General features: G+C 42.8%; 2 protein-coding genes across 2 annotated transcripts; one reads left to right on the forward strand and one right to left on the reverse strand.

Annotated features, from left to right (window-relative positions):
- Positions 1 to 611: 611 nt before the first annotated feature.
- enpp4 (ectonucleotide pyrophosphatase/phosphodiesterase 4) lies at positions 612 to 10,480 on the forward strand. Its single transcript, XM_005449987.4, has 8 exons — positions 612 to 769; positions 2,485 to 2,722; positions 4,943 to 5,236; positions 5,346 to 5,450; positions 6,628 to 6,826; positions 6,929 to 7,108; positions 7,259 to 7,528; positions 7,682 to 10,480. The coding sequence occupies exons 2-8, from the start codon at positions 2,486 to 2,488 to the stop codon at positions 7,783 to 7,785; spliced, it is 1,389 nt and encodes a 462-aa protein (XP_005450044.1). The 5' UTR covers positions 612 to 769; position 2,485; the 3' UTR covers positions 7,786 to 10,480.
- On the reverse strand, positions 10,012 to 25,708 carry xkr6a (XK, Kell blood group complex subunit-related family, member 6a). Its single transcript, XM_003440919.5, has 4 exons — positions 24,461 to 25,708; positions 21,156 to 21,352; positions 20,173 to 20,590; positions 10,012 to 18,958 (listed from the first exon to the last, which is right to left on the reverse strand). Exons 1-4 carry the CDS (start codon positions 25,048 to 25,050, stop codon positions 18,454 to 18,456), a joined length of 1,710 nt encoding a protein of 569 aa, XP_003440967.1. The 5' UTR covers positions 25,051 to 25,708; the 3' UTR covers positions 10,012 to 18,453.
- Positions 25,709 to 26,261: the final 553 nt, after the last annotated feature.

Consider the following 26,261-nt stretch of genomic DNA (forward strand, 5'->3'; position numbering starts at 1 on the left):
CATGACACACCACTCTTTCCTACATAAGCTGCCTTTATTTTTATTTATTTATTTATTTATTTGCCTGTCCCGTTCGGTACTTTAGCAATCAGAATTGTTGTCTGAAGGGCAGGAAAGATGGCCAAAGGATTTGGGAGAAATTATGGCAATGCCATATTGGTCCACTTGATTGATCTATATTATTATAAGCTGCCTTTATAAGTTGAAAATATTGGTATCTGTGTTGGTATCTGCAATATCTGATAGTAAATCGATACCAAAAATTGCAGCATTGCACACCACTAAGCAGATGTTCCTCTTTAGCGACCCTTATAGGTAGCAGCCGAAAGAAGAGAAGATGTGCAATTTTTCCCTGGTCATGGCATCAATCGACTGGTACGTCAAGTTTGCTACAACAAAAGCAAATAGCGACAGGTTTATTTCAAAATTAAAGCACTACATTTTAACGCTCTATGAATAAACCAAGTTGTGCAAATATAGCATTTATTGATTATAAAAAACAATTAAGTTGGCATTAAAATAGCAAACGAAACTACCAGACGCCAAAGAATTGCATTATTTTGTGTCGCCGTTTATATTGTCGCGATTTATTTTGAAATTTCTCACCAGAACTGAGTGAGAATGATATTAGCCAACTTGACAGCGTCTCCGCAGCGTTTGTTTGTGTGTTTTGTGAAAGTCCACCGGTGATGTTGCTGCGAAGATAGGGGGGAAAGGTGTTCAGAGGCGCTGTTTGGAGCACAATTATCCGTCAGCTCTGTCAGGGCAGGTAACGTGTTTAAACGAACTGTTGTTGTGGGAACGCCGTGACATTAGCAAGCTAACTTGGTATACGAACTGCTAACATGCGCCCCTGCTGAAAGTGAAAATAAAAATTTTCTTGGTCGGGTGACCCAACACGTTTTGCATTTCCAACCTGCCAGAAGAAAATAAGAGTTTTTTTTGCATGGTTTTCAGTGTTTATTCGCTGTGTTATAAGTAGAGCTGTGTCGATATATTTCCTTTAAGAACGGCGACTTCCTTGTTGTGGTTATTTATCAGACTGGTACTGTGAAAGCCAAGGCTTTTCGCTGGAAGTCCTTGGCGTCACTTCAGTACTTCCTCCAACACGTGCATGAAATGTAACTAGGTAGTGTATAAATAAAATAAAATGTCTTTAAAATAAGTAATTAAATTAATGAATAAGGTATAACTTTATTTTTATAACCTCATTAATTGTGTTTTCTCTGCCACACTGCAGACCATCACCATGCACTGATAAAAGAAAGTCAAACGTAAACGGCAAAGTTGCGTCGTGAATAGGAAGAAAGCGCTGGAGAAACTGGTCCCAGTTAGGATAGTGGTTAGAATCAGCATCATTTATCAACTGGAGCCGTTTGTGTGACTTATCTAGTGGCGTATCAAGGCCCTTTGCATGAATGTGCATAGTTAGGATGTGTGTGAAGAAAAATCCTTTGTCTGCTTTCATTTGTTTGTGCCCAAATAGTGGTTTTGTTTTTTTTAAATGGCAAATTTCCTTATAAAACATGTTATTCTTGAACACATGAGTGACAGTTCAAAATAATCCTTGTTTTTGTGATTCTGAGCTTGTTTCAGACAGTTTATCTTCCGTCTGAAACGAGCTGTTCTTTAAGCCGATGTTCTGATGGTTACCTGTGCCTAAACAGATGAAGCAGGTGGTTGGGGGTCCTGTGTGAGAGATGGCCTTATTTGTGGTATCTGCTCTTATTGATGTCATACAGACCAAAATTGGGTTACAAAAACCCCCAAAACAAACTGTCTAAAGTGAAGAGCTTATGGCAGGCTACAACCTGAGCTCTCAGTGATCACTTCTACTCATCATTAATTAAAAATTTGGCCTTGTCCAGTATGAGCATCCACCAATGTAACTGTATACATGCAGAAATAATCCTCACCCCTCACTTGGCTCACTCTGAGCCTCTGTTCAAGCTTGTTCTTCCACCACTGTGACATACTCTTATGTCACTTGAGCCACTTATTGACTTTGTTTGTACAAAACACATCCTGTTTATCCATGTGCAAACCTGCAGGAAGAACAAACCTTCCAGCTTAAACCTGGTTTAGACCGTGGTCACAGCGTGTTGAAAGATTCTTACGGTTTCTGTCGAGTGGTACTTTTAGCTGGTTGGAGTTTTCCGGCTTTTTTTCACTGCAAACCAAACAACTATAAGTTTCACTTTCTATAAAGTAAAAGTGAAGGGCCAAAGAATAATTCTGGTATTTTGAGAATAGTCATTTCCTTTGTCTATGTGAGACTTACACCTAGGGAAATCATACCCGGAACATCCAGTCTCATTTATTTAGCCCTTTTTGTATTGTTACCCTGAAAGCTGATTAATCTCCTGCAGGCGGGGTTTTCAGTCTGGCACACTGTAACCTCTAGCTTAGCAATGTGAAATTAAAACCCCTCTCAGCTTGGTTCGAGTATTTCAGGTTTCTGTTTTTTGTCTGACACATTTTCAGGATGTCGTTTAAATTGGTGCTGGCTTTCCTTTGTGGCGTTGGTGTTTGGGCCACAGAAAATACCACCACCCAGCAGGAACCGCTGCCGCTGCTGCTGGTGTCATTTGATGGGTTTCGAGCTGACTACCTGAAGAGGTTCCCCATGCCGAACCTGAAGCTCCTGTACAGCCAGGGAGTCCTGGTGGAGCAGCTCACTAATGTCTTCATCACCAAGACGTTTCCAAACCATTACAGCCTGGTAAGCCTGCTTTTGTTTGTGTGCGTGCGTGTGTGTGTTTGAATGATGATCTGTCTGATAGTTGTGTCTGATTCTGGTCTGAAAACGCTTCCTTCATTTGAATTTGATGCAAGAAAAATAAGCAGGTTCTTCTCTGAAAAACACGTTGCCTCAAAACCCACAGCCTTTCTTTCGCTACTGTTTAACCCAGAGGCGACAACACCCAGGATTTCCAAGAAAAAAACCAAAAGCCTCACTGCTTTCATGCTTCATCAGATTCACTAGTCATTTCCTCCTGTTTATTTAGACTGTAAGCATGCATTAAAAAGAAAGAACAGAGCTTTTGTTGAGCTGGAGTATCTCTAGAGTGAAAAGTTACACCAAAAAATTGACTTGGTCAGAACCATAGACTGTATATAAAAGATGGACATAGTGACTTGAGTTGGGAGATGCTGAACACCTGTGATTGACAAGTCATTAGCTGATGAGTAAACGCCTTTTAACCTGCCTTTCTGATTGCAAATAAAGAACACAATTAAGAGGGCTATTATTCTACCATATGTGTTGCCCCCAGCTGGCCAACAGCAAGAATGCAGGTTGGGTCTTGTTTTAATAATTATTTTAGTTATTAATTAATGTCATTAGCTGCAAAATGTTTCACTGGGTGTTTTATATATATATATTTTTTAAATCACACAAGATTTTCAATTTTCCTGTAAAAGCCTTGTAAATGTGATATTGTGAAGTTTATTACTGTTGTCAGATTTTAAAAGAAATATAAAAAAAACCAATTTCTAAGTGTGATATTAGTGCTACACGATTATTTTTGATCAGTACTGTGATGATGGCCATTTGTCATGATTATTCATTTATTTTTATTGACAACAATGTTTTTATTGCACTGTGAAGCAAGCATACTTTCAGATCCACGTACGGAGCTGTACAAAAACCTAGTGCTAAATTAAACTGGGGACTGTATTTTCAGTGCAGTTGTGTTGCTTGGCTGCGCATCATTCTTTGCATATGATTTGTTCTTGGTTTATACCACTTGGCCTATTGCTAAAGACTTCCAAACAGTGCATTATGATACACTTCTAGGAACAAGCTCTTTGCATTGTGCTGGGGCCAGACATTCAAATCAAATCAAAATTCAGTTAATTGAGTTCCCAGACTTTTCATCATTGCATTCACCTTTTAACATTTTGGAAGCTGCTTTTCATGCTTGACTAATCAAGTCCCTTAAAGATAGATAATAGAACAAAATCACATGGACAGTAGAGCAGGGCGATATGACCAAAAATATTTATCACGATATACATTTGAAAATTTGCGATAACGATATAACTGACGATATAATTGACACTAGACAAAATACTTTCCAACTCCACAGCTTTATTAGTGCAAAAAACCCCATCAATGTATTTTCACTTAAACAAGCAGCTGTTTTTTATGTGCATTAAAGTTATATAAAAATGTAACAGTGCAAATTCCTTGCTGACAGTTTAACCAAAAGGCATTTCCAGTGGAAATTGGCCGACATATCCTCAGCATAAGCATGTATAATATCCACAAAACTTAAAAAGAGGTTATACACACACAATACGGTAATATTATGTTGAAGCACAGTACGTATCACTCCACGAGGCTCCTGCCTACGATAGCCGTAATGCTCCGACAATCCATCAAGCGGTGCGGCTTCGTAGCTTAGCAAAGTCGTACTGAAACATTTGACAGATTTTTGAGCGCCGTGTACCACATAAAATCGTTTCGAGGTCAGTAAACACAACCAGAATTCATACATAAGGCACACGGGATTATAAGGGGCACTGTCGATTTTCAGAAAAATCAAAGGATTGATTTTAAGTGTGCCGTATTTTCACAAAAACATAGTAATAACGACGGCCCGCTAGCATGCTCTACCAAAAATAGTGCTTTGTTGTGTATCTGACGGACAAAAGCTAAACCAGTTCCACACCACTGAAGTTGCAGCATTTTTACAAACCAGTTCTGGTTCATCCGTTTCATTTAACGATCCAATTTCGCTCTTCTCATTCTGCGTCGCCGCCATGTGCGTATGTAAACATAGGCACTGCGCATGCGCGTTTTACCCATATTCTATCGCGATATTTCATTTTCCTATCGTTGCCCAAAATTACACCGGTATTACCGTGAACGGTATGATATGGCCCAGCCCTAATGGACAGTATAATATTATTGTTTTTATTATTATTATCTCCACAGGTTACAGGGCTTTATGCAGAGTCTCATGGTATCCTGGCCAGTAGCATGTATGATCCCATCAGCAAAAAGCACTTCAGCCTTAGAAACGACACCGACCCGATGTGGTGGAATGGGGCGGAGCCCCTCTGGATCACCGCGCTGGGCTCCGGCTACAGCACTGCAGCCATGATGTGGCCCGGCTCCGACGTGACCATCAGGAACCGCACACCTACACACTTCTTTCCCTACAACCCCAACGTAACATTCCGGGAACGACTGGGGAATGTGACAGACTGGCTGTTAGGAAATGAAAAGGTTGAAATATCATGTCTCTACGTTCCGATTTGTGGCGCTTTGTGGGGATGGTCTAATTTGGAAAAGCTGGAAGGTTTGACATTGTTTATGATTTTTATAATCCCACCAGGAACAAGGAGTGAAGTTTGCAGCTCTCTACTGGGAGGAGCCGGACAAATCAGGTCACATGTTCGGCCCTGACAACACCACCGCCATGGGCAAAGCGCTGAAGGAGGTACAGCCATTTGGTTATATTTAAATGATCAAACAAGCTTACTAGGTTGTCATACTGCTACAGCAAACCTGCATGTACAGTGGAGGAAATAATTACTGGGTCCTCTGTTGAATTTGTAAGTTTGCTCACTTAAAAACAAATGAAGAGTGTCATTTTTGTGGTCGTTTCATTTTAATGCAGAGACAAAATATCAGCCAAAAATGCAGAAAAATTCTGAAACCTAATACATTAAAGTTATAAACTGATTTGCATGTCATGAGTGAAATAATTGGCTACCCAAGCAGAAAAATGAGTTATTATTGGAGGAGAAACCCTTGTTAGCAAGCACAGCTGTAAGACGTTTCTTGTAATTGGTCGCCATGTTTGGACACACATTAGGAGGGAGTTTGGCCCACTCCTCTTTCCAGAAACCCTCTGAATCCTTTAGGTTTCTTGGCTGCCACTTATAAACTTAAAGATTTAGCTTTAACTTTATAAGTGGCAGCACGACTGAGGTCTGGAGACCGGCTGGCCACTCCATGACCCTAATGTGGTTCTTTAGCCACTCCTTTGTGGCCTTGGTGTAATGTTTTGGGTCATTGTCATGCTGGAAGACCCATCCATGGCCCATCCTTAGTGTTCTGGCTGAGGGAAGGAGGTACTCATGCACTTTTTATGGCCCCATTCATTGGACCCTAGATGCAGTGAAGTCATCCTGCACTCTCAGCAGAAAAACAGACCCAATCCATAATGTTTCCACTTCCGCGCTTTACTGTAGGGCTGGTATTAATTGGGTCACATTTCTCTTACTCTAAACACGGCGGATTGAGTCGATGCCAAAGAGCTTGATTTTGGTTTGGTCTAACCACAGCTTTCTCCCAGTCCTTCTCTAAATCAGTGAGATGTTCACTGGTAAACTTCAGACGGAGCTGTACATGTGGCTTCTCTGAGCAGAGGCACAACAAGATTTCAATCAAATACAGGCTGGTGTGTTATCATTAACAAGCTCATCCCATGTAGTTTTGGACTGATCCGAGACCTTTCTCTTGATTATCCTCACCACATCTTGCCTGGAGCTCCAGACCAATATTCTGATATTCTGTCTCTCCACTAAAATGAAATTAAAGACTAGTTCCAGTGGTGCAAGTCTTTTTTTTTTACTTGATGCAGACATTTGTGTCTTCTTGTGTGCGATCAGGTTGACGACAACATCGGCCTGCTGATGTCTGAGCTGAATCGGACCGGCCTCTGGGGTCGCATCAACGTGGTGATAACGAGTGACCACGGCATGGCCCAGTGCTCACCCGAGCGCCTCATACAGCTGGACGAGTGCCTCCCTGAAGACAACTACACACTGGTGGACCTCACACCTGTGGCGGCACTCTTCCCAAATCAAAGTAACCATGCTGAGCTCATCTCATATTACATAATGAAACTTGTGTCTCTGTTATTCTGTGCATTGAGCTCCCAGTTGCAATTTTCATGTGTCTGCTGTCCAGGTGATCAAGCTGATGCTGTCTTCAAAGCGCTGAGTAAATGCCACCCCCACATGACGGCATACTTGAAGAAGTCCATTCCTGATAGGCTGCACTACCAGAACAATGTGCGCATCCAGCCAATCATACTGATTGCTGACGAAGGCTGGACCATAGTGAAGAAGGGGAAGAAGTTGCCGAGACGTACGTGCTTTTTTTTTTTAGAATGTATTTTTTTTAATATTTTTTTTTTTGATATGTTAAGAGTAAAAGACAAAAGCCAAAGCACAATGAATTAACTGCCTACAATATTAATGCCTGGTAATCCTCCTATTTACTCCTTTTTACTTTTAGTGGGCGATCATGGCTATGACAATGCTCTTCCCAGCATGCACCCTTTCCTGGCAGCGACTGGGCCTGGCTTCCGTCAGGGTTATCAGCTGAGCAGCTTAGAAACTGTGGATGTTTATCCACTCATGTGCCGCCTGCTGTCAGTGCCCGCCCAGCCCAACAATGGCACCCTGACCCAGGCTCGGTGCCTGTTGGCCGCTGAGGCCTGCGTAGATCTTCCCCTGGTTATTGGCCTGGTGGTGGGTGTCCTGCTGGTACTCACTACAATCACTGGTGAGTAAGAATAATGTGTCTTCTTGTTGTATTGTGTTGATGTGGGGGAAAAAAAGGGGACCCAGATTGGAACCCTGTGGAACCCCTCAACATCTTCTCAGCCTTTCCATCAGATGAACAAGCTATGATTTGTTTTTTCTTCTTTCTCCTCAGTTTTGTTCAGGTCTCTGAGCACTCGCCGCCAATCAGGGCCTCAGCCTTTCCGGAGGCTGCAGGTCGACTATGATGATGATGACGACGACCCCTTGTTGGAATAAACCAACTGTGTCGCAAACAGGTTTAGAACCACACATTTATCAAGAGCAGACCACAATGCAACCCAAAACAAGAATGTAAAAATGTAATCCAGGCTAAAAGAAAAAAAAACAAAACAAACAAAAAGAAGCTGCTTCAACTAAAGCCTGGAAGGAAATGCAATCTGTGTAATTTAGTAGGCCTATCAGTTACCTCCCCATCATTATGCAAAGAGAGTACAATTGTGCAGTTTATTACATGATTGTGTTATGAGACATAAATATGTCATGCTACTCTTTCAGCTGCTCCCCAGGCTTTGCTCTTGGGAGCACGTAAAGGTTAAAGACAGAAACATATGAGGGAGTTCAGATTACTCGGAGTTCAGGGAACAGACTCAGAACCTTAACAGAGATCATTTTTTTCGCCTTTAAAGATTATAATGTCAAGCATGTTCACACAGCTTTCAGCGTGGCTACTTTCAGATCACGCTGTTAGAGTCCCTTTCTGACGACGTCAACAAACCATTTGAATTTGGAAGATCATTGCTGGTGGTGAGAACTGGGTCACTGGCAACGGTCTCAATCCAGGAGTCACATTTTCCAGGGACGGTGCAGACTAGAAAGGAAAGCTGGGAAACAGAGTGGTAGTGACATGCAGCAAATGGCCAAGAGTGGACTTTTTATACCATAACTAAACATGGCACTTTTCTTATTACACACACTCCCTACTGTATTAACAGTTTAGCCTGTATTATGTTTAATCTCTCTTTAATTGTCTGGTATTATGATTGTAAAATATGCCGCTCTGCTTCATGTCCACGTTGGTGATCGGTCTTATGTTCCAAAATCCGCTCACAGCTAGACTGGGAATCCGTGGATAACAACGTTTGTGTGACTGCTAAGCCTGATTACAGAGGTCTGGTTTAGTGAACCCAGATAATGAAAAGACATCCCGGGTGTGTAATACAGGCCTCAGGTCTGCAGATCCCCTATGTTGAGTCGTGCACTGGTATAAATACAGCTGTGGGTAATGCTGTATTTTGTTACTGAGTCTCCATAATGTTACTGCTGTTAAAAATCCTTGGACTTGAACATGTGACAAGAAGCCAGTGGTGATTAATTAGCTGTGAAATCATGTTTTGGGGAAATCTTGGCAAAGTCTTTGGTGGGAAGACGGTAACAGTGAGACTGATATTATTATTATTATTAATATTCTCAAAGAAGAGACACAAGCTACTGATTTAAGAGATGACTTTCATTTATCTTACTTTTCTTTCCATTTTTCTTTGGGAACGTTGTTTAAAGTTGTGCTGTTACATTTTATCAGCAGAGGGAGCCACTAGCTCATTTAACTCAGCTGTGACAAAGTTTTGATTTTGATTAACATTCAGTTTTCTTTATGTGGTGGTCTGTTTTGTTTGTTACACTGTTACCCAAGTCTGCCAAAACCTGAATTTTAAATCTGAATTGGTACAATAATAATAATTTGTAGAATTACAGGTAATTCCTCACAGTAGTGTCTATGCAAATTGTTCACTTTACATGAGGGTGTGTCAGGGTCCATCTGCGCTTCCTGTATATGAGTGATACCAAAGACTGTTAGATGCACAAAGAAATAATCAGCACTTACATTTTTTTTTTCTTACACAGGGATTTGTATTACAAAATTAAAACTGTAATTGTTATTTTTAGCATCAGATAGGTTAGCTGTGTACGCCTTTTTTTTCTTTCTTTCTTTTTTTTTTTTAGAAACAGTACAAACGCAAATTCGGGTAGTAGTTTGAAACTTGAATAGCAATTTCAAAGGCTGTTTTATTTAATCTGATGCTCACAGAGGGAGCAGCCACAGGTCTGCTGTCCTGATCAAGGAATTTAGATAGAGCACACGCCTGTTAGCAGGGATCGGAAACTGTCACCGCTCAAGGTCACAGCATGAGCCTGTTGATATTTAACACTCCTATTATTGGCAAATTCAACAACATGACTCAAACCACTGAGGGATGGATCCATATGACACATTTGTGGGAATGTTACTCTTGTGCTTGTATCCTTTCCTGTTTCCCCCCAAAATGTTAAAGAACATCAGGACACACTGCTCCTCCTCACCAGAGCACTAGATGAATATTTAATAACATAAAAAACTTCTATCTCGTTTCTCTAGTAAGATTTAATGCAAGCCAAAGGCCCCAGTTGTTTTGTTTATTGTTTCTTTATTAAATGGATTATATATGGAATGAAATGGGTGAAATATTTTCTGTACTTTTCAAGGGATTTATTGAGTATAACCACATTACAGAATAAAAACATACAACTTGCACTTAGTGCAGAGCTGCTTGCATACTTTAACCATTTAGAATGTGAAACCCTAACTTTTGTAAAGTTTGCCATGTGATGTTCCCTCTTCTGCATATTGCACATATAGTTATTTCTGATAGCTTTATGTAATGTGAACATATGTGGGCAGCTGTGGCTCAGGAAGTAGAGCGAGTTGTGCACTGAGTTAAATTCAGGCCACTGGTATGACTTTTTTTTTAATGCAGATGTCATATCCATGTGTTTAAATGCTCTATCTGTATTGCATCCCATCAAGGATTGCTGTTTAAGGTTACTGTTTTTAGAAGTGTAAAAGAAATTGGTACTATGCAAATTGTGTCTGACATGTCAAAATATTTGTGTAGTTAGGAGATTTTGACAAAATACAAAATGTTGGGAAGCCTGATTCGTCTCTTTGTGTAGTGATTCTGAGGAGGATTAAAACTCCATATGTCAGCTGGCATTGGGAAGAACAAGCGAGACACCTTTGGGAAAAATTAATTTATATTCCTTTATATTTTTTTTCTCCATCGCAGTCACATTACAATGTAATAAAATGTTAAACATATAAAATCAAACTCAATACTGACGCATATACATTTGTTCTGTGTTCAAAACCAAACGAACTGTACATGTTTTCATTTATATTTCTTTCACATCATTTAAAATCTGTCATAATTTCTATGTAGTCATCTGTATTATTGTAAATCTTTGTCTCTTCACAGATAAATAGACTTTATTTCCAGGAGGTATTGTAACAAAAATAACACATTTCCTAATGGTGGCTGCCTAGAACCACCGAAAATATCATTCAACTCTTAACCGTAATGCTTAGGTACTATCGTAGACACGCAATACACAGACAAACTGAAGGTACATGATGTGTCTTCTCGTTTCCCTCCCATTTGTATTTGGTGTGAATTAGGGAAACCCCCTGAATGGTATCTGTCATGAGCTGACGTGGGAGCGATTTGAATTTCTGCAGTGAAGTTAGGAGATGTTAGCCAGACAGCAGGACTCGCATATGAAATGTAATACACGCCCATGTTTGGGCTTTTTTGTGTTTGCACTGCACTCAGCTAGTTGATTGTAGTTATTATTCCAAACAAAACCAATTGTGCGAAAAACTTTTTCGGTAGCGTTAGCGTTTTGGCCAGAACTAGCTAGCTAGCTAATTAGCCATTTCCTTGTAGGTTAAACTTTTAACTGAAGCAAAAATAATTACCCAATACATTTTTTAATTTGACATTTTTGTAGTAATATGTAAGCAAAGATAACCTGAATTGATAAAATGATAGCACTGAACTCAGAAATCAAGATTAAGGTTAAAAAAAATAATTAGTTGTCAGAATGTTATGCTAACTTTTTTTATTTTTACATTTACCATAATTTTGTCTTGTTAATTTTTCCTCATAAACATGAAAGTTTTCTCTCCGAAGTTTCTGTGAGTAAAATCATAATGTATAACAAATTATTTTTGTATCGATAAACATTTCTTCTGAAGGTTTCTTTTGAAAGAAATTATTACTTAATAATTCTTTTTTTTAAGAAAAAAAAGGAGCACAGTTGTCTGGCAAATCACCTCCAAAAACTTCATCCCACCCACAGAGCTAATATCAGTGTGCTTATACTCAAGACAACACAATGGCACAGATTCCTATGAGAACACAGCTTCCAGTCACGCTGAATTTTTCTTCTCTCGTTTTACATTCTGGATATTTAGAAAGAACATTTACTATCGGTACATTTCAAAGAGCCATCTAAGCAAACCCATGGAACATAGATCCAACTGAGAAGGATTACCAGAAAAAGGTATTTACAATCAAAATGCCACCCACAAGAAAATAAAAGTTACTTTTGCACATCGAAGTCGCTAGAGCTACTTTTTTTCCCCCCAAGCTGAAGAACATGGTAGAAAAGCATGACCCTAACAAAATAAAAACTCATGGTACATCTAACAGGTACTTCCAAGTTAAGGTTTAGCTTGACCCTGCCCTGTGCTTATAGTATCCAAACCTGAGTCAAACCACTGAAATCCTTTTTCTTCATTTTCTGTGCCAAAACTACCAAACCGCTTCGATTCCTCTAGGAAAGGATCTGAATTGTCATTGGACTCAGATCTGGTAAAAACTGGTCTGAGATCAGAAACAACTTAACATCTGGCCTCAATAAAACCATACTTTCACAGCTCTAGACCAAGCATGTAAAAGAATATATGAAGCATTCATGACACTGTATGGTAGCTTGTGCTCAGACACACACACACACACACACACACACACAGCCTTACCACAGGCCTCATATGCTTTGTAGACCCTGATAGTGGAACATTTATGTATTTTATCCAAAGGAAAAACAACTCCTTGGTTTTCATTTCATTTTCACAGCAAGATACACATTCCTCAGTCAGGAGGTGGCATTCATCCCAGTTATTCCCAAGGTACAGTTTTCCCCTCCCGACAAATTTTAAACCATCAGAAGTCAATCCTGATAGAGAAAAATGTAAAGTCCATAAAAATAATCACCAAATTATTTAAGAAAAATGCAAAAAGCTTAAAATCTGTAAACAAATGGTACATCGCATATTTGCAATTCTGCACATCAACACTTTATGGTTTATTCCTTCCTCACTAAGAGAAAAAAAAGCCTAAAACATATATAAAAACAAGCAACGCGTGAGAACAGTGACGTGGTATTTCTGTAAAGGTTATCTAAGGCCAGAACCTTCTTGCTCGTAACCTTGCATAGCTGTGGATGTGAAGCCATACAACAGTGTCATAACACCGACTGGATTTAAATTCTCTTACAGTGTGGGCATGGGTAAGGCTCTGGTTTTCTCGATGAAGGAAGAAACTTTTCACTCAGAGCGCGCAGGCTCAGTCGTAGACCCAGTGTGGATGATTTTTGACTGCTGGGTGACACAACCGAGACTGAGGTATGATACCTGGACTTTGATCATGAGGCTATCGCTGAGTCTGAACGCTCCTCATGAGTAGTTCCATATAAAGACAGAGAATTGTATTATTTGGTTGCTTCTAACCTGATTTGGCTATAATAAACCTGATTTCTCATTGGCTGGAGCTCTGGGTGCGAAGAGCTGTAGATTGGATCAAAAAAAAAAAAAAAAAATCAGCGGTCAATGCTGCGGGAAAAAAACAAGCGGGCCAGCTGCTCTTTGTTCAGAAACATATAAGCTGTGACTTTGCCATTTATATTTACTCTCAAATCCAGATCGCTCATGCAAGATTATTTGTTTTTCTGTGAAACGAGCAGGAGATGCCTGACTGCGCTCTCTAAATGGCACATGTTTGGTTTACAGGACATCGTGCTGACGCTGTTTTCCTTTGATTTCTGCGTGCTGACGCTATTCTTCATGTACAGTGCATGTCCAGATCAGAGTGTACCAGAAAAGTAGCACCACCCTCCTATGACTCATATCTTAAAAAAAACACACAGAAAGAAAGAAAGAAAAAAGAAACCACCTCCACTTCAGTCGAGCAGATAAGGCATTGTTGCTTTGATGTGTTTCACAGAGACGGAAAGTGTTGCTGTTTTTTACATACGCTGTCAACATGAAGAAATTAGACTGTTTAATCGATCTGAATGTTTGATACACATATTTGGCTAATTCTTCACCGTAACCACAACTATACAAAAACCATCTAGCTTTACTCAATAGCACCATATGAATATTGTTCCCAAATTATAAAGGGGTAAGGGAATACTGGACATTGGTGTGTGAGTGTGTTTGTGTGTGTTCAAGCGGTGAGGTAGGGATACATCCCATGTTATTACACTGCTTTTCATTGTGTGTCTCTCCCTGCTTCAGAGGAAAACCGTGTGTGTGTGTGTGTGTGTGTGTGTGTGTGTGTGTGTGTGTACACTAAGCACATCTCCCCCGTGTTGGAGACTTGCATAGCTTCTGCAGGACAGGAAGAGCAGTTGTCCGTTTGGACGGAGCCTTTGGCACAGCCTTGGCTGATAACTGAAGGCAGTACTCAAGTTGCACCATAGAATTCAAAGAGACAATCTGCCCTTATTGCACCATAAGTACATGTGTGTTTTGTATTTGCACCATATGAAGTGGGATTAGCAGCCAGTTGACTCTGAAGCTCGAGAGTGTTGCACCATATGAACACTGATGCTGCTGCTTCTGTTGCGCGTTCGCACCTAATGTTTCTACTCGCCGGTTCGCAGCAAATGGACTGATTTGTCTTTTGTTTTGTCAGTCGGCTAGCACCACAGAAAGATAATGTGAGCCCACCTATCGTTCGCATCGTTCACACTTAAAGGGACGCTGTATTTCTGCTTTTAGTCTCCTTATTTAAATAAAGAAATTTCCACACTGGGGTAATTATTACAGTTTTATCTACTGATTCACTTTATCAGTCATTAATGGTGTTCTTAACATCCGCCAGTTCATCGGTGAACCACTTTGGTGGTAGGGTTGCCGTTAGGGTTGCATTTCACCAAACAGGTGAAAGCTCTAAATGGTAGATGTGACCCTAACCCTTAAACAAGCCTTAGGGTTAAAGCTGGCAATGTTTCCCAACGTAAGGTTTGGGACTATCATTAATGCTAAGTTTTGTTTTTTTGTTGCTCCAACTTTGTCATTTTTCTCTGAACTTTCATACACAGAATTTGTAGGAACAGCTAAGGGCAGAGGATATTGGGTCTTGGTTGTTTGAGTACGATGCTGACTTTTTTGCTTTCCAGACACACTAAGTGGTTCACAGCTAATAAGCAGCGGGGTTGATAGTTAGCACCTGTAAGTCTGAAGCGATGTTTCTGAGCCAGAAGAAGGTGGGTTGCCCACTTTGCTATGGGGACAGGCTGTTTTCTCAAATAGAGGAGTTAAAGTGTCTTGGGGTCTTGCTCATGAATGGGGGAAAATGGATTGGGAGACTGACCAGAGATTGGGACAATGTTTGTAGTGATCCGTAACTATTTGGCCACAAACTGTGAGTAGTGACTGAAGGAATAAAACGGTGGATACAACTACCAGAAAGAAGACTCAAAAGACTGTCTGGACTCACCCTTAGAGATAATGTAAGGACTCAGAGTGGAGATGTTTCTTCTCACCATATAAAGACACCAAGTGAGGTGTTTCAGGCATCTGGCTAATATGCATCCTGGAAGTTTCTTAGGTGAGACTACTGAGGAGAGACCTTGGGTAGACCCAGGACAAACTAAAGATATTGTCTCTTGGCTGTTTTGGGAATGCCTTGGTATCTTCAGAGTCAGTGGCCATGGAAAGGGAGCTCTGGTCATATCCGTCAAGCTTTTCTACAACCAAATTTTAATGTGATACCTTAAAATTTCAGGTTTTACCAGTCATTCAAAAGATTCTCATACTTCAGGGTCACTGGTTGAAATCAATCACAGAATTATAATTTGAGGACTAATAAATTAATTAATTACGTATATTTGCACGTCGCCCTCAGAAAGACTTTGACTTTTACCGAAATGACAAAATTTGTTGACGTACCCCAATTTTAACTCTCTCTATACCCAGCCCTCATAGCAAAGGGGGTTGTAAAAAGCAGGAGAAAATGGGCTCATGGAACGAGATCGGAGGAAACCCCCCCCCCAACGGCGTGAGATTTCAGGAGTTGCACCGTTCCCATTGACATGCTGATGACTAATATCTCAGCTCATGTGTTTTCGCCTGCCAATGTAACAGCTTGGATTACAGGGGTAAACAAACCAAAAGAAATAAATAATGAGCCATACACCACAGCTCAGCCGTGGGTGGCTTTGGAGGAGTTGATATTGGACACGAAACAGGAGAAGACAAGTCACTGGGAGGGTTGTGATGACTGAAGTCCAAAACTGTTTTATGTCAGCTTCAGTGGCAGCACCCTGTTAGTGTGGGACCAACATGATTAAGCTATCACACACACAAAAATGTAGTAGACCTCGATCAAAAATAATTAGTCTTGAATCTACCCTTATTTTTATGATATAAAAAGACCTCCCACAACTGCTTGGAGCATAAAAGGAAATGATGGAGAACTCCCCCTAAGATGGCATTCAAATTTCACACTTTATTTCCCTCACATATTCTACATGAGCAATATGGTTATGACCATATTACATTTAGCCGTACTTAGTGTAACATCATCTAGGACTTTACTTGTGCTATTTTGTAGTATATCTATGTAGAGTCTACAACAGCCTAGGCAAGAAGACATTCCCAGGCTTTTGCAACAGTTGTTGGGAGCTGCACTGACGCCACATGTAGTTACATACTGAGGGAGGTGCATGCATGAATATAGCGTAGGGCTTCAAATGAGTTTGCAGTCAAGATGTACCTATGGCACAGATTTAAGGCAGAAACATTCCTTATGAATCTTGTTCCACTAACATGGAAGTCAATTATTAAAGAGTCTTCAGTTTGTTTCAGAATTTTCAAATAGCTGGGAGCTTTAATGCATGGCTTATATAATCATGAAATCTGAAACCGCATTTAGCTAACATCTAACGAAAAAGCTAGCTAGCTAGTCCTGTTTAGGTGTTGTAGTTTGGTTTACTTTGAAAACGGTTAAAGACACTGAAATCACCATAATTTTAAAAAAATTTTTACTTTTCCAAATGTTCAGCAAGAAATTATTTCAGTGTTATTGAACTATGCTTTAAGACGCGACTGTTTTTCATTTTTCCACATTACAGCTAACATGTTGCTAACTGCCCTCAACATAATTTTTTCAAGTCTATCTTAAGGAAATAGTTGGGCTTTCTTTGTTCTATGCTCAATTGGCCTTTGAGTTACATGAGAAAAGCTGTACTAGTTCTTTATCTCTCCATTAAATATGAGTTTCTGCAAGCCCAAAGAGCTGCTAAGTGCCTAGGTTAGCATAACAAACAAAAACAGGTAGAAACCTGTAGCTTTCAAGATCTCGAGTCAGATTTTGTGGCAGGACTTGCTGAGTTGTTGACATCGTGTAGGCAGAAACAAGCAGAGAAAAGTAACTATTTTGTTGATAGAAATAAAGTTTGCTACAAATTCATATACATGCTTTTATTTATTTAGATAAGCTTCAATTTATAACATAGCATCTACCATTACGCTACACAAAGTAACCCAGATTAGCTGGAAAACTTACTCCCCTGATTACCCTGATAGGTCAGGTATCAACTATCACATTTCTTTTACAAGCCCTGATCAATAAGAATGATAATTTTTATAGCATGAGTTTGTTTCCATATTTTGACTTACAAGCACATGAACTCCAAGATGTGAAGAGTTACTCTTTTACTATCTTAGGAGCAAGTAAATGTGCAATTATTCTTAGTGGTAGATGGTTTGGCTACTTTCTGAACCCACAAAAAACTATTTTTCACATTTATCTTTTTGTATAATTTAAATAAGACAAGATGCTAGCTACTACATACTTTAGGAGAAAACATCCAGGCTAGCTGTTTCCACCTGTTTTTAGTTTTTTTAAGCTAAGCTAAGCTAATCGACTCTTGGCCTGAGCTCTAGTGCTAATGTCAGGGATGTAGTGATTTACTCTGCCTTTGACAAGACAAGTAAATCTACTAAACAAAAACTGTCCTTTTAAGAAACTGTAGCTAAACTTTTAGATTTTTAAAAATTGAGGCCGCAAATGTAAAAATTGTTGTTTGAGTGTACTGGATGCCATTACTACCACTTTGTCTCCATCTTTTCCATCATGCTCGATCACTCTCCCCGTTAACCTTGTCAGTGATGTCGAGAAACTGATGTGTCCAACAGCTTTGTCCAACAACAACATAACAACAGATTAAAAAACATCCTCTCTGTACATAGAAAATATATACACTATCTTTTGACCAGACTAATAACGACATGTTACAACTCCTTTTATTAAAAGTGACGGTCATTGTGTCACATCTTTTTATTCTACTTAAACCCGTGAACGCGTGCAACATAAATGGCTTGCGGTGGTCAAGGACTCCATCGTAAAACTACGCTTATTTTTCATATTTTTACTTTTTTTTTTCTTCTTTGCAGCGGAGCGCGCACATGTAAAATTAAAGAAATGAGACCAAGTGAGGGACGATTAGAGGAGTTAAATAGAGTGACAAAAGGTTTAAGAGAGGAGGAGACGGGCTCGCGCCGAAGCAGCTTGTTGAGTCATGGCCATGGGCTCACAGGTCGCAGGTGCCCGCAAGGAATGTAAGTGTGATCGCGTGTGTGCGCACACATGTAAGTGTGACAGATTGCTTCTGTGTGTGTATGTGCTTATATTCAGTGTGACTTTCTGTGCATGAATGTGTTTCTAAATCTTCTCTAAATCTGAACATCCACATATACATACATGATTTTTTATGGTGCATATGTGCTTATGTGTACTTGTCTGTATATGTGTGTGTGTGTGCTGATTTGTGTGTTTGTCAGAGTGAGGACTCATACTGCAACAGTTCATACAGGAGGGGTCCATCACGATAGCGGATGCCCACAGCGGCTGGCGTTATGTACTGCAGGATGTTTATAGTTCTCCGCAGGCGCCTGTCTACATAGTGGGCATCCCATGCTGGGTAACGCTTCCTGGGCATGTCGATCTTTATAAGCGGGCCCTCGGGCTTGGAGGTGGGGGGCGCAGACCTCACCTGGAAGACGGGAAGACACGTCTCGGCCACATCCTCTTCCGTCTGTGACTTGGCCATGTGGGCTGGTGTGGGAGGGGCTGTGGGTGGGGCTGATGGGGGGAGAGGGAGACCCCAGAGCAGCTGGGCACAGCAGGATGAGGCGGGACTTGGCTGGAGGTGGGCAGTGGCAGGATGGAGGAAACCGTAGTACAGCAGCATGACCAGGACGCCCCCTGCGAATGTCAGGTAGACGCTGCACAGTGCCGGGACAGCATAGGAGTCGGTCAGCACTGGATCTCTGTAGGCATACCTACAGGATGACAGGTGACAGTACAGGGGTTAAATTAATAGGTGTACATCTACACGTGTTTATAGCAGTAAACCATCTTTCCCACTGGTTCCCCAAAGCTGATTAGAACTGTTTTATCTACTGATGGGTAGCCCAGTGTGTATTTTAAAACATGGTTCATTAGTGGAGTTGTACTTAATATTAATAATCGAAATCGGCAAAATAATTTCTAATTATTGTTTTAAAATAAATGTAAAGTCGTACACTCAGTAACCCTTCTTTTAGACAAGCCCCTGCATGCTGCAGGTGGCACTGCTAGAGGGAGAGGGGGAGGGCACCAAGCTTTAAAGCGATCTGCCAAATTAAGCTAGCAGTTTGTTTGCATACACGCAGCTTTTTGCTTTAGCATATTAAAATGACTGCACAACCATGTAAAGCATGCTGGTGGTGGATGAGAGCACATGAAAAGATGGATGAATTTCAATAAAGCCATGACTGTGATGACTCTGGCTGCCAGAAACACTGTCATTGGTCCCAATGAGTCATCAACTGGCAAAACAATTTTCCAGTGTACTACTTACTGGCCCCGGGCCATGTGGCCATCAGTTATGTTGCAAGTAGTATGGCAGTAAACTCATCAAGAAAGCATTTACGGGGCGGAGCCTTTTATTACATGAATATTTTGACATAGGCAACACTAGCAAGGTAACTTGCTAGTGTTGTAAATAGGCTAAGCTTTGGTAAGCACTTATGGTGTACTTTGAATGTGTCTGTTTACTTCTTCATTTCAGAATAAATTTGAAGTCTGAGCAGGATACAATACAGATTAAATACTCAGCAGAACGAGAACAAGTAACCTTCAAAATAAAACAGGAAGTAAAGAATGAAAGGAAAGACCTAGAGAACACAGGCAGCATAGAAGATAAAAAACTCCAAAATTAGAAAGGAAGTAAAAAAAATAAGAATTTATAAGAGAATTAGAAAGAGATCATTACACAGATCGTTGCCATTTAGCTTTGTGAAGCTGGATGAACCTTGTAGGTGCAAACCTGAGAAGCTGCAGGAGGCTGCGTGCCTTTACAGTAGCTCCTTGTGAAATAAGAGGTACGCCTACCTTTTATAGTTTTTGGATATTCTTGCATACATGCTGTGATATTTATGTGAAAAAAATTATTTTACGACTTTACGCTTGTTGCATCAGGGATGTCAGAGAATGCAAACGGCGCTAAACTCACCACAGGCCGGTCAGGATGCTGTTCTCAGCCAGCACCACGGTGTAGTACGCCACCATCCTGTATCGCGTCCGACCCTCTTTCACGTTGAACCAGCAGAAGATGTAGACAATGCCGACCACCATGTTGAAGAGCACCTCCTCCCACTTGGACATGCAGAAGTCAGTGCCTCCGTGCACTACCCAGAAGGCCATGGCGCACCAGTGGATCACCACGAAGATGCCGAAGTAGATGTGGAAGAGGGAGGCAAAGAGAGCGAGCGAGAGGACGCGGGAGGAGATGGTGAAGAGGCGCCAGAAGAGGTGCAGCAGCGCCCCGCGGTAACTCATGCTGCGCTGGTCGTCACGAGAGTCTCGGAGCAGTTTGTGGTAGGAGGCCAGAACCCAGGCGAGAGACAGGAGGGAGGCTAGGGAGGAGATGCCTGCAGGGAGACAGAGGTGGATGATTTCCATGCTTCTCCTGTTTTGTATAAACACGACATTATAATGACTCACTAGGGAGGGAGGGGAGGGAGGGTTGTTTTGTGTAATGGTATGAGCATACAGTAAGTAAGAGGTAGTGTGTGACACGACCGAGACATTTGGTAATGACGAGTCTCAAATATGAAGTTATTTTTAATGTCCCAGCTGTCGTGTGTATCCGCCCCCTTGTGTACTCGTCACATCTTTCCATTAAGGTAAACTGTGTCCCAAAACTCCAGAGTGAGCACGATGAATAACACCAGTGGGTGGCCGCCCAAGATGATGCATCCAACACAGAAGAGGAGGATGATGGAGTCTGACTCGCACATCCCTTTCTATCTTTGACAACCTGAACAACAGTAAAAACCTGCAAAATCCAGCAGCCATCTGCAGCTACACATAATCAAGCACAATGTGTGTAAATTGATAATTAGCACTTGAGCAGCTGCTCATTTGCATGCTGCTACGCGAAAACATGCTATTACACCGGTACAGCGCAGTCTGTAAATCCATCCAAACACCTACACTGTAGCGTCTCGGCTCGGTTCTCCTGGATCATGATGCAGAGCTGCAGGACCAACTGAGGCGCCGACTCCAGAAACGTTTCCAGCAAACGCAACATGTTGACGTCGGCGTACTCGAACATCATGGCCCAGTACCAGCGCCGCTGGTGCTCCTTCTGCCGACGCGACATGACGCCTAGGTACAGCGTCCTGATGTACCTGTAGGGGTTCAGAGGGGCAAACACGCATATGTCAGGCTTTTCTACACACTTTCAATCAGGGAAGTCAAACTCATTTCACGTCGTGGGCCACGTACGGCCCGCTTTGATCTTAAGTGTGCCAGACTCACTTAAGATCAAAGTGTAAAGCAGTTTATCTGCACATTAAATCTCTGAAATATCACAATGTAATAAAAAAGAAGTGCAAATTCAACAGTACATGTTAGTTTTTCGACATGATAAAGAAATGGCTCTTTGGGCTTAAAATGTAAGAAATAAATGTGTAAAAATTACAGTAAAAGTTCTGGACTGTCCTGTACGTTTAAAGCAGAATGTTTTTGTTAAATCACAGAAAATGCCCTTTTTAATTAATTAATTTTACTGAGGACACACTGAAAAAAACTGAAATTTCTATAGTAGATCATGAAAAAAATCTATTACTTCATTACTTTGATGTAGTATGGATGGCGAACAAGATGTCAAATTTATTAAAATATAGATAAATTCAAAATTTACGCCCTCCTTCAGATTTTCCAAAGATGTCCACTGGATCGGGTTGGAGCCTGTGCTGGGCCACTTCTGGCCCCCAGGCCTTATTTTTAACACACCTCCTTTAGATGAAAAAAATATAAATAAAAAATCTGTATGCTGTCACTGATAGCAGATCTCCCTAAAATGGTCATCTAAGGCCCACGAGCTGCCACAGAGGGCCGGCCAAAAAGCTGGTTTAAAGGGAACCGAAAGAGCTGGTGTCAGACGGCAGTCAAACTCGTGGACTTCATCAAGGTCCCGTATCAGACAAATATGGATTATTTTGAACTCTACCAGAGTCCCTGAATAAGAATAAGGAGCTGGAAACGAGCCTAATAGGTCACATCTTCCCTTGCGTTCTTTCACCTAATCGGGCAACTATTTCAAAAGCAACACTCTGACTTATTCCTGTTTCAGCTGATTGGTGACTGTAAATATTTCTAGCCTTCATTACTGACTTAAACACTGAATTTAACCTTTCTATAAACAGCCTTGAAGAGATGCTGATCTATACGTGCTGGATGTGGGAAACTACAGCACATGTGGGCAGGATGTAGGCAGTGATCTCAATTAAACTGTCTCACTGCCACACTGAGCATGTGTGTGTGTGTGTGTGTGTGTGTGTGTGTGAGAGCAGTATGCACACAAATCTAAACGTGCTGTAAAAATAAAATCCTTCAGCTTCCTGCATGGCTGCAGTGCATGCATGGGTGTCCTCCATGCAGACATGCGCTTCTACATTATGTACAGTATGCCTATTAGAGCCGGAGGTTAATTCACGACCCATAAATAATGCAGCGTCCCTGGAAGAAAACACCCACATGTGCATTGATTTAGAGCACGCCGGCCCTCCCAAACAAACCATTTCAAGATGTTTTAGTTTTAAGATAAGGCCAGAAGGATGCGTGTCCTTGACTCAAGAGCAGTGAAAGATAAATAATCAGTATCATTTGTTTGGCTTCTGTAAACAGGAGCTCTGTTCTGCAGTGGTCACGGTTAATGTTGAGTGTAGCAGGTGAGCTCCTTAATGCCCTGACATGGAAGGAGGTGGTCTCAAACCAAGTACAGCTGATCTTCCATCCAGCCCACCCTGCCCCCACCACTCTCACTTCTCCTTCTTCTCCCCTCCCCCTTCTTTTTCTTTCCACTTGTGCACGTCCTCACCCCCCATCTCTCTCTCTTTACGGCCTCTCCATCTCTCAGTCTCAATCAGGCTGTGCCATTTCCCCAGCTACAACCACCCTTTCTCCCCCCCCCCTCTCTCTCTGCTCCTTCTCATCCACCCCTTCCTCCAGGTGGGAGAGTCCATTCTGCGGGCCAAGAGGGGACAACTACTGGGAAGTATGTATGGGTGTCAGATGGGTTGATTTAACCCTACAACCAAAGCGTAGAAGCTGTGTAGCACATCAGCATAGTAGGACGTAAACACACACACACACACACACACACACGCACACACACACACACACTACTCTGCTCTCCCTGCTGCCCACCCAGGGGCAAGTGGACACCATTAAGAAGTCTTCTCAGAGAAAAGAGAGAGGAGGGAGGGAAGAGAGCAAACGTTGTCCTTACATAGAAGACCGGGAGGCTGGAAAAGAAAAAAAGAAAACAGCGCCCTCGTGTTACTACTACAACTACAGTGTGTGTGTTTGTGTGTGTAGACCAAGCTGCATGCTTATATGAGGCAAGAAGCCCACAATGAAAAGAAGTGTGTGTATTTCAGTTTTTTCCCCCAACAGTGCTTTTAGCACCACAATTAACACCTAACCTCGTCCAACTGTGGGAATATATGTGTGTGTGTGTGTGTGTGTGTGTGAGAGAGAGAGAGAGAGAGAGAGAGATGTGCTGCCAGAAGCGCAGATGCTTTTCCTCTTTGTACTCTCCATGCATGCTGACACTCATGGGAAGAGCCTTGACACCGTTTTTCCACTGGTCACACACACATGCTGACATGTGTCAGCACACACACAGATACACACAAAGGCATGCTGACGTTTCTGAAGGGAAGAGCCTTGACCGAAAGCTGGAAATGCTGGGAATATGTTCAGCACCATGGAGAGCGCTTCGGTCAGCCCTTAAAACACACACTCTGGAGGATGTGGCTCACTTTGTTTCTTTACACTGTGTGAAGGCTTGACTGTAGCTACTCTGCAACTGCAGACGCTTTACTCAGGTTCTGTTCTGGCTGTGAATTCTACCCTTTCTTACTGCAGGGTGGTCAGCGAGTTGCTGAATTAGCTTTTCATAGGATGAGTCAGAAATGAAAAGTTTCAACAGATCAGAGTTTGTATGTGAAATCAGCCTCTCTGTTCTCCTGACTGTCTCTCTTAATATCTTCCTGTCATTCCCAGACAGCAACTGAAGCACAGAGGAAGTCGCAGAGAGCCTTTCCATGTCTTCCTCTCGCTTTTCTCTCCTGCCTGTCACTGTGAAGCGAGCTGTCTTTTCTAGTAGCCACATCAAGTGGACACCCTGCTCTGCTCATTAGGAGCATTAAGTTTTTGTGAGCGTGTTAGAGAGAGAGAGGGGGGGGGGAAGGATCAGGTGTGTTTGTGTTGCCCCCTCCCCCTCTTACCTCCACACTTGTCCCAGCTGGAGGATGTGTATGGTGGCCTGCCACAGCCAGATAGTGGCCAGCTGCAGGCGGTCCCTGCCAGGATACAGGCACCCCAGAACCACCGTGCCCCGCTTGGTCAGCCCCTCGACCTCCCCGAGGCCCCCGCCGGTGTAGTCCTGCACGAACCATCGGAAACTCAGAATCTGGACCAGTACCGAGGGCACCAGTACGAAGAAAAGAGTGAGGCCGAACCAGAGGTAGTCCTGCCTCTGGTAGTAGTCCACCGCCAGGCACAGGTCCGTGCCGACGTCCCAGAAGAAGACAAGGAGGGCAAGGATGATCCAGAGGCAGTCCAGCCACAGCTGCTCCCGGGGCGGGCAGTGAGTCTCCCGGATGCCGACCCCTCCGGCAGGCGGACCCCCGCCGAGCAGAGAGCCGAGGCAAGCTGAGCGGCAGCCCCAGTAGCAAGCGGAAGAGCGGCAGCACTGACAGATGTGGATCGCCGCGGAGTCCAGAGGCTCCTCGGCGTCAACATCATAGAGCTGGGCGAAACCCCCGCCGCCGCCGCACCCGACCCCGGCTTTGCCGCCGTCGGACTGTGCGGCCATGTTCGCCTTCCCGCTCCTGCCCTCCTGCGAGACGCACGACAAACGCACCGTTTTGCTTTCTTGTGGGGCGCGGACACCACGTCACTTCCCAGATACCTGCTGTCCCCTACCCTCTCGCTCCGCGGCGACTGCTGTGACTCTTTCCCGCCCTGGGCGCGAGGAGCCATCAGAGCCGGCGGCCGCGCGACGGCGGCTCCTCTTCTTTCTCTACCGGCCGACACACACCCGCCGGGGGCTCGCGGTCAGCAGCAGCAGCGGAATCTGTTACCGTTCTAGTCCGGCAGCCCCGCATCCTCCCCGTCCTGCGCGCGCGGTCATCTAGGGCAATGAGAGGCTATGACGTAATGCATCTCCCGCTGTTCTTAAGATGTGTGAGTGAGTGACTGTGTGTGTGTGTGTGTGTGTGTGTGTAGGCGCTAAACGGACAGCAGGCTATTCTCTTTAACCGCGGCTCTGCTAATGTAAACCTTCCTGTTCAGTCAACTGGAGGCCCTCGTGCTCCTCCTGCCGCCCGCACTCAGGCTGCAGGTGCCCGGCATCCGCTGCCACCCATGTCCGCTCCGCTCCTTTCCGCAGCTCCAGCCCTCTGCAGCTCCTGCTTACCCTCTCCTCACTTTCTCTCACACTTTCACTCCGCCCTCTACCGGATAACAACCTCAAACCCCCCGATCCACATCCGTACACACACGTGAGCGAGCGCGCGCACACAGACTATGGTCGTGCACTGTATGGGAACATATGAACTGTTTTGAAGTGTTTTGAAGTAGTTGCTGGGAAAAAATTCCCAGCAACTGACGGTCAATCAATACCCCCCCCCCCCCCCCCCACACACACACACACACACAAACACACACAGCTCTCCATGACTCCCTCACACTCTCCATGAATCTCTCCATCATCTCCTCCAGTGGGCTGAGCGCCCAGTGGCTGTGCCAGCCTAATCAGCCCTAACATATGTGCGTTTGAGAGATCCCTGCTAGGCAAACATGGTGCCAGAGAGGGAAGGATTTAGGAACACGAGGAAATGGATGGACACTGTATATGTATGCGAGGAGAGAGGAGGGTAGAAACGAGAGCATGGATGAAAGGAGGTGTGCAGAGAGAGAGAGACAAAGATAGAAAAGACGGTTCAGCTGAAGCAGTTTGAGAGGATGAAAAGGCTGACGGGATGAATGCAAGAGAGAGAGGATGAGTGTGGAAGATTAAGGAAT

This window comes from Oreochromis niloticus, linkage group LG23 (assembly GCF_001858045.2).
Source record: "Oreochromis niloticus isolate F11D_XX linkage group LG23, O_niloticus_UMD_NMBU, whole genome shotgun sequence".
NCBI classification, from domain to species: domain Eukaryota; kingdom Metazoa; phylum Chordata; class Actinopteri; order Cichliformes; family Cichlidae; genus Oreochromis; species Oreochromis niloticus.